Below are 13,394 nucleotides of genomic sequence, written 5' to 3' on the forward strand. Positions count from 1 at the left end.
CGGTACAATAACTCATTCATACTGAATCTTTGCATGACAAAGGTCAGACAGTTTTCTGACTGTTAAATTGATGACTTGACTTTGGATTTACTCCTCCAGTTCCCCTTTCAATTTCCATGTTTTAAAATGCCTATGTAATTCAGTACACTGAATTTATACACAGCAATTATATTAACTCATTCTTGAAGTTTTTAAACATTCTTTGAAGCATGAAGACATGCAGAAATGCTTGAAATAAAACAATGACTGATTAGAACAAGATGAATCACAACCAAAACATTTCCCGTTTAGAACATTCATCACTCTTCAGGTAATATAAATTTCAGTCTTTAGGGCATAAAGAGAAGGGCTGAAGAGCAATCACCCTTCTGCCAGGTAAGTTGCACAATGAATTATGAAAGCTAACATTTACCAGCCTCTCTGAGTAGAAACAGTGCCATATGGCAACAGCTAATGCAACGGATAGGGAGCCTTTGCATTCTTACACCAAAAGAATGATTTATTCTCTGACTGCAGGAGCCTGGTACTGAATGCCAAGCATTCTGGGTTTTACTCCCATGCTCTGTTATTAATTAAATTATACCACATGAAACCAATGTGCTAGCTCCTATGATACCAAAATTTCTGTACCACACTCAGATGCTCATAGGTTATCAGATGGGAAGATCAACAGAAGTGAAAAATTACAAACACTCCATGTACAGAAATGTTTCACATAGTAAGTCACAGCACAGCCTCTGAAACAAGCACTAGCAGATGACAAATGTACGTGCAAGCACATGTGCGAGGATGCAGCAACTGTGCATTAGTGTCTATGAGGAGAGGAATCAATTTATCATCTGCCGTAACTTCAGCAATGAGTTTTCATGTGACCTCATGCATCCTCCTCCTTCTGGCACCACAAATGCCCAACTGACCCAAAATCTCTTCTCACCTAAACCACCTTTGGACTATCCTTCTTCAGCTATCTAGACGGGTCGCACCAGCTGACATCGGTTCATGTCAATAGCCCATTCAAACTTAATTGTTTGGATAAAAGGTGAAAAATCACCCCCAAATAAGCAGTTACATTACAAACAATTTAAAATTACAACATTCAAAGGATCTTACAAATCCTTGTAAGATATAGATACGACAGAGTACTTTTCAAGCATAGATATACACGAGGGCATAGAGAGGGCGAGTCACTATGATCAGTAAAGAAGGCAGAGCACACTAGTAAAGCACAGCCATAGGTGAGACACTGTACAACATATATAATGATGAACTGGAAATTCCTTGTATGTAGTAAGTGCTTTAGGGGTTTCCCAGAGGTTGTTTTTTTTTTTAATTATTACTGTCAGAAATTAAAAGGTTTGAATACCACATGGTATGTGATCAATATGCTCCAAACTGAGTAATTTTGAAGATAATTAATAAATTGCACTTCTGATTGTTTTAAACCAACAAAGACTTCCCCTGTCTTGGTCGCTCTCCAACATAACAATAGCCATTTTGAAACAAGTATATTTGGTAACTTGAAAACACTTGAGGTTTTTAGGCTGGGAGGAGAGTACACGGAATTTAAACATTGGTTAAAATTTCTTTGGAAAGAATTCTGTTTGTTGGTTGCTTTTTTTTTTTTTGTAGATGTTTAAGACAAAACAGTGCCCAGCAAAGTTACTGCAGTCCATCCCTCTCTCTGTGGTGTAAACAACTAAGTAATGAAACTCACCATGGGATTTTTGAAAAATTCATATTTTGCGTAATTCTTCCTGAACAAAAATTTACTTTCACTTCCCATTGTGGACTCGACTTGAACTATGAGCTCATGATCTTCCAAGCATCTCTCTGTGGAAAAAGAACATGATGTTAACACACAGCCAACCAGCAGAAGCAGCGACACCAAATTCCAAAGAACAGGAGAAAAACAACCCAGTGTAATTCCGTTACCTTTTAAGAAGAACAGAGCATATTATAGCTTTCAAACCATACTGCCATGAGGCATTTAAAGGGATTGGGGCACAAGTATAATGTTACATGGCAGTGTTCCTCAAAGATTTCCTACATCAGGGCTTCATAAGCACAGACTTTTGAGAAAGGAAAGAAGGTGAGGTTTTTTGTGTGCAGTAGCTTAAATAATACACATGAACCTCTTCTTTTGGTGCTAGCTATATGCCATGGAACTGGCAAGGAAGACAGATTTAAGGGGAAAAAAAGGCCACTGTTAGGTCTTGAACTATCACAGAAATACAGTGTCCTATTTGATCACACTCTATAAAACCAGTTCATTTCAAGGTGAACTTCAGGCCTTTATTGTAGATGCTAGACAATGGGGTTTATTATGAAAGAGGTCACAGGATCTACTTTACAGGAATACTGACAGAGACAAATGTTTTGTACATATGACAGGGCAATTTTTTGCTCTAGATTTGGTTACAAGGTAACTCCCCATAACGACCACTTCTCTGGTCAAAAGAATGGCACATCAAAGCATGAACAGATAGATAGCTAAACAAATCAAATTCACTGAAAGCAGTAACTCAGAAGGCAGCAACTGGGCCAAGTGTGCACTACTTAATGAACTCATTATCTTGGCAAATCTTCAAAAGTTTCCAAGAAGATACTTCGGTATCTTTCAAAAGTCTTGATAATCAGTACTTTCATCCCTTACATAATACGAAATTAAAAAATGAGGTCAAACAACAAATAACTTTTGCAAAGCTCGATCCAAGAAGTGTGTGACTTGCTGGCCAAAGAAGTTGGGAGAGTCGCTTCCTCTCACCTCATGTTCCTCCATCCTCGCATTCCCACCGTTAGAAATGCCAGGCTGCCACCCAAGATCCCCTGGGGTGTTTTCAGGACACAAAGCAAGCAGTCATTGGTACCTCAGAAAGTAGCATGCTCTTGAACATCACTTGAATTATTTAACTTAGCAGAATAATGTAACTTCTTTGACTGAAAATTTAACCTATCTCAGAACGATCCCACTGTCTTTTTCACCTGCATTTAGACTCGGTCATCACCAGCTTCATTGAAGTCATTGATGACTTCACCATTTACTGTGCATTTGCAATGCCCAGCCTTGCCATACATTGTGTTTCAAGGGGCTAACACTGAAGATTTTCCATACTGGGCTGCTCTCACATAAAGAGCTGCTGCTTAGTGCATCAGCCATAACACCACTTTTAAGGAGTAGTTCTTTGACTACTGTACGCTGCGATACTGCTGTTGATATCAGTTAATTAAGGATATTTTGCACCACCTGAGCATTCATCACCTAAAACTTCACATTATCTAGGGGCTTCACAGGTGAAGATCTATTGCTACTGTCACAGTTTTAGGCAACCACTTAAGTCAAATCTCCACACTGCAATAAGGAGGGTAGTTCTATGAGGATGGAGGGCCTTTCTGCTTTTTGAATTATGCTCCCTCCAAAAAAACATCTAATTATCTTGATACGAATCTTCATCACAGTATGAACCCCATGAACCCTGAAAGATCATGCGTCCTGCTACTGCCTGCTTCTGCCATCGCACAAAGTTGTGGTCTTTCCTTCCCTAACACACTGAAGGTTGCTCACCTAAGGTCAGGGACAAACCACATCCTGTTCAGTCTGTCCTGAGGAATGCAGCATAGATGAACATTTGCCAATTTGTTTGGTATTTTGATCGTTAGTTTTTACAAATATACCCAGTGACTGTTTCTTAGATGCTTTAGGCAACTACTTAGATGTACGTCTTTACCAAATCAAGACCCTGGAGGGTCTGTGGTGATACTCCTGCTGATTTAATGTTTATGTTTTCATTTTGATGGTGAAAGCCATCTTGAAGAAAAGGTGCAGCATTTCATAGCATGTGCATGTAAAAAGGAAGCTAGTCCTGGTCAGTTTGCTACTACTTCATAGAAGATGTACACTTGGGAATTCCTTGGTGATTTGCACTCGGTTAGTAGAAGTGGGATGAACTGCCACTTGACACACCAGCAACTCAACCTCGGCCCTGCTTTGAGCTTCTTGCTACGAAGTAGAAACACAGACATCAGTGTATTAAGTTCAATAGGTCAGTCTGTCTTCAAGTGGTATTGCTGCTGAAATGACAAGAAACATCACCTTTTTGTTTATCTTGATAGGCTCAACTCGGTCTCCTCTACACGCTTCCTGGAACAACAGGACAGACTATTTTTTTCCCCAAGAAATTGCCCTGTATAACTATCTAAACTTATACAGAACTGTGGAACAGATACAAGATGGGAAAAGGAGCTGGATTCCACCGTGAACAACTCGCAGGCATAGCCTAAAATTCCCAATTAGAAGATCACTACAGATGACAGGTGGACCAAAGCGTGAAACAGTCTGCCCTGTTTTCATATTTTAACAAGCACCGAGTCTAACTGTTCCACTTTTAATTCATTCAGATTAAGGCAAATCAAATTCAATGCACATGTAAACAAGAAAATCTATGTACGAAACTATGCAGCGATTCTTCTAACCCTACATATGTTTCAGAGCCCTACTACTTTTCTTTCCTGCTTCAACTATATATAAGATGGATAGTAAATGCTGGTGCTGGAAAATGAGGTTTGTAGGTAGGGATTCTTTCAGTGTCCAGACACACGCTATCGTGACAGCCTGTCTGTATTATTATTATTATTATTATTTCTGTTAATGTCCGATACAGATATCTTAACTACTACCAATTTAGGACAGGGGCTAAGCATGGAGTAGCACATAGAGAGAATACCACATTTTATGAACAGGTTAGGTGTATTTCTAGCTGCAAACAAAATAATGGGACCGATTCAAGTTTCACAGACTGCCTGACCACAAAGTGTTTTAGATATGAGTGGCACAGTGCAGCAGGAACCATTTCCACATGTTAAATCTAAGCAAGTCTGATATAAATTGTCACTCCATCACCTCCATTGAGAACACAAATACTTTGTGCAGTCCAATAACTGTTTGAAATTATTTGCAGGCACGCGTGTTATTTGGAATACACTTGACCACGCGTGCAAAGTAAGCAGTCAGGTGAAGGTTCCTCAGAAATTGGGACCTAGAAGATCACCCTAGTGATAAATATGCAGCTGACTTAAAAATCTTGCTCTTGTCCTCAGTCTGTTCAACAGTAAAACGATGAACTGGTTCTGCAAACTGAGCTGTTTTGGAAAGTAGTATTAGGCAAGACCAGGGGGAAAAAAGAGATAGTGAACTTGAAGGAACTCTCTTCTTTTGGTGGGATTCAAGATTACCACCTACAGCTTTAAGTCAGCAAGAACGTCTCAAGTAAGAAATGTCTTCTGGAAACACAGAATTCTTACTGCTCTTAAGCCATATTTCTTTCCACAATGCTAAGTATCTGTTCACAATTGTTTCATACTACATCAGATGTACTGGAAGCAACCTTATTTCTAGAGGAAAAAATATGGAACATCAGACACCTGATAGTAACTTCACCCAAGGTGCTGGCAGATTACTACCTTGAACTGACAGTCTCTGAAATTCAGGGAAGCATCTAAGCTACAGAGAAGCTAGAAATAAGCATCTGTATCACAAAGAATTCAAACTGCAACCAAAACTGGGTAGACGCATAAAAGGTGGTATTTGAAGTTCATTGAATATGTCACAGTGCATACTTTGGTCCCCAAATACAAGAAATTGGATGTTGCTGTCTCACGTTAAAGGAACTCTTTTATTCCCTTTGCAGTCCACATCCTTTCAAATATGCAGAATTTGTATCACTACATCTTTTTTGATGCTTTAAATGTTTTTTTCTTTGTTTGCTTTACACCCTCAAAGGCTGCATTACTTTTCACACAGATCTACTGCGTGGCCTAGAGAGGACAGCCCTGGAGCAGTCCCTGTGGAACTAAGTTTTGGGGCTACTGAAGCTCAAACCTGCACACCCTGTTTCCTTTCTCTGGGCAGCCTGGGCCCCGCTTTGTGCTTCAGTATGAAACAGAGGTCCGAGGCAGGCAGGTCCCCATGTATATAAATGCAGCCCTATAAGTATCTTGCTCTTTTCCCATCATTGTTAATTACCAAGTTATTTGCGTGTAAACAGAAGCTTTTGATTTCCTAATCAGCCTCCTGCCCGATTCATTCAGAGATGTCACACACCAGAGTTTGACAGCACAATTAGTCACCATGGAAGCTATTGTGATGTCACAAATACTGAATTGTGGCATCATTGAATGAATCTGGCAGGAGAAGGATGTTGGTTACAAAGGAGAAGGCTTCTGTTTACACAATACCTTGGTAATCAGCAATGATGGGAAAGAGAATATAGAAAAAAGAGAGCCTGGTAGTTTAATGAGTATTGATAAAACTGAAGATTTGTAAAGGTTGTTAGAAGTGCACAAGTGGCATATTAAGCTACGGAGATAAAGATTCTGTAATTTATACCTTAATTCTTTACCTCATCCTATGATCTCAGAACTGAAAGTATATCACAGATATATATATACACAAACGAGTGTTTCATGGTAATTTTTTCACATATTAGGAGAGATACCTAATAAAACCATTGAATAATCAGGATATCCTATGATTTGGGGGGGGGGGGGGCAGGGGGGGTAGTGCTATTCTGTAAAGCAGTTAATTTCTCTGCATTTAACAGTATTGGTTTAGGGCATTACATTTCCAGCAAATTGTTTCCTTTTTTTTTATTTGTAAGGGTTCTGAATTATATCTTTAGACATAAAAAACCCTATTAGCTACAGATAGCATTCACAATTCCAGTGCCGGTGACTGCAGCTTATGATTTGTCTTCCTCTATTTTCTAGAAAAAATTCCCCATGAAGTGTATCGACTAATACACCAAATGCTACACTTTCTAAAGCGTTACTGTATGCTATGCAGAATTACAGATAGCGTATCTGGGCAATATGCAGTTGCAAGCTGCACAGCAGAACCCTGCAACTAATCAGTGCCACAAAATAACAGGAAAAGCAAGACGGAATAACATGAGATTCTTTCGGGTACCGTAATTAAACCCATTCATGGTGTTATTTAATTCCCCACATTTCTTCCTCTTTCTGCCTTCTTGAAACTGTAACCATGACACCTTAGTTTCAGTCAGGTGGAGGAGCTGCTGCCTGGAGAGCAGATGCCACTGCTGGTCCAGAAACTGCCCATGGATTTGCAGTGGTGCCACCATTTTTCCCCTGCCTGAAGTCAAGTTTAGCCAACCCCCTCCCCCACCTCAGCATGTCTAGCTTTCATAAGCATTACTGTAGGTATGCAAAGCTGAGTCTGTTCATCCAGGTCTCCCAGCTGGTGATGAGCTGAGCTGTTTCACAGGACCGGTACTCTAAGGATCAAGCTTAATTTGCCTAAGCTGTTTATTTGCAATAGCTTCAGACACAGCAAGGTAGCAAGAGAGCGCTAGTGCAAAGGTTAGACAATTATTTTTCTTTTTTATATTAAAAAAAAACAGAGGATGGGAAATAAGAGAAGGGCTTAAAATGGCTTAAACGCTTAACACATCAAATGGTAATACACAAAAAGCACGTATGTGACTTCAGCTAATTGTACAAATAAAAGCAGTGGAAAGCAAACGTTCCGGATGGAAGCACATTAATACGAATTACACATATTTTATGTTCCCAGGTAACCATGCCACCCCTTTGACCATTCCCTACCTAATCCTAGGTGAGGGTGATGCTCCACTAGAGTCCAGCTGTTATCATCCACACAATGACTTTTGTAAACGAGCAGCTGACAGAGGTCCCTGGCTGTCATGTCTGCTAGAATCTCGACCACTTTGCTTGTTCCATCTTCACTAAAGACTTTTACATCCTGCAACATAAAGGGTACACTTACAGATCAACAGCTCGGAACATAGGCAAACCACACAGCTACTGTAGAAAAGCATCCTCTTGGTGTGACAGTTCCAAGCACCTTGGCAGCCAGGACAAATGACATGGATGATTCACTTTATAACACTTCCTCTTGATGCCCCTGTTCCCTATTTCCCCTGCCCTCCCCCCTCCCGGACACCTCCCTGCACTAAACAAAGATTCAGCAGGGTTAATACGACCACATACACAGAAAAAGTGAGAGAGCAGGTTCTGTATAAAGCTGTGTAAGGTAAGCAAACGTGAAACAATATCAAGAGAGTACTTCAGCAACAGTGGGCGAGAGAAATTATATCCAGTCAAACATGCACAATTTTCTCTGCAATCCCGTCGGAGGCCTCCGAACATTCACAGACGAGCAGGCCGAGACCCCGAAGATTAAAAATGGCTCTCTTCTTGCCCACTAACTTTTGATTGTGTCGCTTGGGGAAGTCCTGCTTGCAGTTTGCCGGCAGATCAATTAGCTAGCACGGTCCACACATTTCTCTCCCTGCCCCGACTTCTCTTTTGATCCTAGCTTGAAAGTAGTTGGAAACCAAACGTGCATATGCTGCACATCCTAAATATTAACGGAGATGCGAGAAGAAGTCAGGAACCTTCTCCCCACCTCCTGAATTATACAGATGCTTTCCTCTTTGCATTGTTCTGCTCAAGCGAGAGACACTTGCTGCAAAATTATTTCTCCAGGCGAACGTGCAGGTCCAAGATTTAAATCAACTCCGCGTTTAAAACGCTCCACATCCTAGCGAGAGACGGCAAATCTAACAAAAACCTGGAGGGTAATTTGAGATGGAAAAATCTTACCTCAACGGCATGTAAAAGGCAGCAGTCGGAAGAACAAGATGGCATTTTAAATAGAGATTGCCCCTTGAGAGAGAGTTTGTCCTCTGCCTCCGCCGACCCTTTGTAGCCGGTGGCTGGGCGCCCGGGGTGCCGGCGGTGTCAGCGGGCGGCGGTACCCTACCTGTCACGTAGCCCCTGCTATGGGGACTGTTTCTGGGGAGGGAAACAACTCTGCCAGAGCTCCACTCAAAGGGTTACACGCAACCTTTGCGGTAGTGAATCAAACCACACTGTGTAGACCAATCCTAGCCCTCCCTCCGACTGATGTAATCATTTCCCACACACTATCAGACTTCCAAATTATTCCCGCCCCCCCACCCCCCCCCCCCAAAAAAAAAAAAAAAAAAAGAAATTACAAAGGAAATTTGTTTCGGTGACCACCCAGCGGGCGATCCGAGACCCCTCCGGCAGCCCCCGGGTCCAAAGGCGGGGGGAGCCGGGAGGCCGGCGGCGGAGGCCGGCGCCCAGCCCGCCCGGCCCGGCAGCGGCTGATGTCATCCGCCTCCAACTTAGGCGCTTCAACTTCTCCTCCCGCCGCTCCCCGCCGGGCCGGGCCGGGCCGGCCCCGCTCCGGGCCCCGGCGGCGGGCGCGGGAGGCGCTGCCCCGGCCCGGGGGCGGCGGGGGGGCGGCGGCGGCAGCGCCGCACGCCCAGCGCCCGCCGGCCGCCGCCTCCCCCCCGCTCCCCGGCTACGTACGCGCTCAAGCCCAGGGAGGGAGGAGTTAAAGCCTCATCTCGCCCAAGTGACTCAAACCCGCGCTTCATCTGACAGCGGGGATGAGCTCCTGGAGAAGTAGGCTCTGGAGGGGAGGAGAGGGAAGGCAGAGGGGAGAGCGAGAGGACAGGACACAGGAGGGGAGAGGGGGACAGAGGAGGGGAGGGGGGAGAGGACAGGAGAGGGAGGAATCCCAGTCGCTGCAGCCCTGGGGAAGGCACGCACGCCGTACGATGTTACGGCTTCACTCCCGCTCCTGCCAACACTTGGCCAAGTCAGAGGCATCCTCCCCGCAGAAATTTGCCGGGGTGGGGTGGGGGTGGGGTGTGCGCCTCCCTTTTCCGTCCTGCGGGCAAGCCTCTTTTCTGTCATTACGGCCGGCGCGGGGGTGAAGCAGGGCGCTGCAGCCCCCCGGGGAGGGGCCGCGGCGGTACCGGCCCCCCCACGGCACGGCGGGAGCCGCTGACGCGAGTGGGCGCCCGGCCCAGCCCCCACAAGTTACTTGGGTTTGGAGCAGGGGAGCGCAGCTCTCGCCTTCCCGCTCGGGACGTGCAAGCACGCTGAAAAACCAACGCTTAAAAAGACAGAAAGTTGCTGGTTTATTTGGAGGGACTAATACCCGCTTGAATTTTTGGGTTTTTTAAAAATCTACTTTATACCCCACAAGACATTGGAAAGAAGCGACACAACCGAAAAAGTGGCGGCGAAATAATTCCTTTCTACTTTTGGCTCACTCGGTGTGCGTGACTCCACTTTCTGTATCAAAACTAAACTATTTCAGATGGATTTCCTGCCTCGGGAACCAACCTGGTGACATCATTCATTCATTAGTCACCGAGAAGCACAGCCCCGCGCTCTCTGCCTCAGCCTTCACAGGGGAGCCCATACCAAGCATACGCCAGAGGAATTGCCACTTTTGCAACACGTGAAGCACAAAACCCCCTCTTTTCCTTCCCTGCTGGGAGCCAGGCGGCGATACAGGATGGGCTGCACCTGATCCTTGTCCCTGCCAAGTCCCAGAAGAGAAGGAAAGCTGTTCTGCAGAAGGTGCCTCTCAAGTCGTTGCAGGTGGAGGAGAGCCATAAGACAACCACCACGCTTTTCTCGGCTCCCAAGCATGGAAAGACTTAATGGGGTAGAGCCCCCAGAAGAAGGCTGCAGCTGTCTTTTACAGCCATTCAGTCCATGCTCCCTCGGTATGAAGTGAAGGGGTCATGGGTACGTGTCCCACCTTCCCCCTCCTTGCTCCGAATTGGAGCCGATGGCAGCTATCCAGAAATACAACAGCATCTCACAGCAGGTACAGGGTGTGCAACGCTGGGCTGTTCTTTGGCGTACAGCTCTGCTGCAATGCCACACCTTTCCTCCCGCAAGTCAGGCCCTGCAGGCAGCGCCTGCTATCCCCACACCGCCGCGAGGATCGGAGCTACTCGCTACGTTCCACACGCGGGTACGTTCATTGGCAGGGACGGTCAGCAGTGGGGGTTTTTAATGATGCCTTTAAAGCCCAGGGATGAGGGTTCAGTGGGTGGATGGCGTGCACGCAGAAAGGAGCAAGTTAACCTTGGATAGTGCTGTGTTTGCTGTCAAGGACAGTGCAAGGCCATGTATCGCCACTGACATCACAGATATGAAAGATGGCATTGGGAGGGGATGTTAACGGCCTGAGCCGAACCCTGCACTAGAGGATGGGAGAGAGACAGAAGCAAGATGAAACGCCGTGCTGCTGCAGAGGCAAGAGTGCAATGGCCCCTAAGAGGCTCACGCGAAAGATAAGGGGAAGTTATGCCCCCACACAATGCTGCAGAGCATGACCTATAACCACAAATATAAAACCAGCTTGACAACAAAGCTTCAGTTCAAACTTTCTGTCAGTTTCGGTGACAAAACAGGCAGATAACAATATTCCTGTATCACAGAGGGGACTTAAAGTCAATTGGTCAAATCCAAGCCTCTTGTATTTCCTATCTTTTTTATTTTCATCTTCTTTTTTTCAAGACAGCATCTCCTACTTTAAGATGTTAAGGGCTCCCTGTTCAAACTTCTTTCCAGCAGAAACACTGTTTCGCTTGCAAAATTGATTTGGGGCTTATTATCTACAAAGGAAAATGAAGCAGAATTCATTCTGAATAAAATACTCAATAATGAAAACACTTAGCCTGAAGAGAGGTTCATAAAGTTAGTCTGACACTTTTGCCCTGCATCCCTCCAAGAAATGCAGTGAAATGCAACAGCAGACTGCCTGCAAGAGTGATTTACAAAAGGCCCTAATTACGTCAGCAGCACAAGGCACCTTCTATTCAAAATTAAGGTTAAGAATGCTAAGCCAACCAGAGCACTATATTGGCTGAACATTCAGTGCTTTACAGTGCAAAGGAGCAGATAACAGACTGCACCATTGTTCTGGGGAGAATTCTTCCCCAAGATTTTTTTTTCTTTTTTTGAAAGACAGAAAGACTTAAAAATTTAAAAGAACATTAATATTCATCACTTCAGTGGTTTCATATAATGGGTCGCATATCTTGAGTACCCTCATGGCTGTTTCATCTTCCAGCCTCAGTTCCTCAACCTCACTGCAGTATTTTGTGTGCATCAAGTAACGCAAACATTACAAATCAGGACAAAAAAAAAACCCCACTTGTGTCAGTCACATTACTGCTTCTCCACTTTAATATTGGTGCTGTTTTTTCCCTTTTTTTTTTTTTTTCAAAAGAAAACTATGACTATATACAATTGTAAAAATTCACGTTTTTAAATGATGTTATGCTAAAAATCTTCAGCATCAAATGGATCCAAATTTGCATTCTACAATCTGAAATTAATCATGGTGTGATTTCTGTAAGTCCAAACCAACCTTTGTTATCCTCTACTGTGACTCCAAACTAAGTGTAAGGAGCGAGTGCCAGTTATCAGAAGGCCCTCTGACTCAAATGCAATAGATAAAAGGTTTCAGTACACGAGTTCTTCAAGAGTTTCCCTTTATAAGAGATGAGGTTCAGAGACATCACAGAAAGCCATTAAAACACACTGATTAGTCACTACCAAGAGCTGCACAAACTGCAAATCAGTCCAGTGAGTTTGGACTTTCATCCACCGATCTCACTCATCAGGACTGTTCAGACGTGAGAACCGTACGATCAGTGAGGTAAGACAGAAAGAAAATAGAATTGAAACGCACGTACCTTGTGCAAGCGGAAGGAGTGATTTATTGCAGAAGGCACCTATGTACCAGGCAGGTACTTGCTGTTTTCATTGGCACCCTGTTTTGAGGAGACCATTTTTTCTGAAAGCTTTCTATACTCAAAGCTCATGGGCTCACAAGAGCAGAGTCAGAGTCACTGGAGGAATGGGGAAGCTTTCAATTAGGACCAGTCAACTCAAAGCTGCTGAAGACTCAAGCTCTGCGTGCAGGTTACCCTTGAATTGCTTTTTGCCTAGTTGAAGAGGTAACAAAAAAGGAAGGTTTTGCTGGAAGCACAAAGCTGCAAACCTTTGATAAATAAAAGCCTCTAAACACGCTCTGTGCATGCCTGACAGGCAAGAAGCTTGGTCAACCACATCTACACACCGGAGCACCAGCCAGCCACCCCCCCTCCAGCAGCATTAAGGCAGCTTTGTAAGACATGGGAATTTCAAGTGCTGCAACGAAATAAATATATAGGTCAACCCTATAGCTCTTTTTGCTTCCTCTGTTGGACAGCTTGTGCAGGAAAAAAGCCCTTCAAACAGCAGCAGTTACAGCAATACCTTGCAGATAGGATCACTTATATACAAGGCATTGGATAGTAGTTCCTTATAAAAGAAAAATAACTGAGTTATTTGATCATTGCTTTTTTTTTTCCCTACATATAAACATAAAACCCTAGGAAATGCTGAGGTTAAGGTTCTCATAGCAACATTAACTCCCTCCTCTGGCATAGATTCTATTTAGGTACACATTCAAAAGCCTATGAACAACAAAGGAGAACAGCTGTTGTAAGATCAAGATCTTAGTCTTTGGC

At 44.0% G+C, this 13,394-nt stretch overlaps 1 protein-coding gene across 5 annotated transcripts in view; it reads right to left on the minus strand.

Annotated features, from left to right (window-relative positions):
• GRB10 (growth factor receptor bound protein 10) overlaps positions 1-13,394 on the minus strand; it is a 145,446-nt gene that overhangs the window by 18,049 nt on the left and 114,003 nt on the right. For all 5 annotated transcript variants that reach the window (XR_012659104.1, XM_075084370.1, XM_075084368.1 and 2 more), the window contains 2 exons: positions 7,621-7,777; positions 1,715-1,830 (listed from right to left, as the gene is read on the minus strand). Coding sequence is in view for 4 of the 5 variants with exons in the window: in XM_075084370.1 (XP_074940471.1) it covers positions 1,715-1,830; positions 7,621-7,777 (273 nt within the window). In the remaining variant the exon portion in view is untranslated. The remainder of the gene's footprint in view (positions 1-1,714; positions 1,831-7,620; positions 7,778-13,394) is intronic.

Source organism: Phalacrocorax aristotelis, chromosome 2 (assembly GCF_949628215.1).
Source record: "Phalacrocorax aristotelis chromosome 2, bGulAri2.1, whole genome shotgun sequence".
Taxonomy (NCBI): Eukaryota; Metazoa; Chordata; class Aves; order Suliformes; family Phalacrocoracidae; genus Phalacrocorax; species Phalacrocorax aristotelis.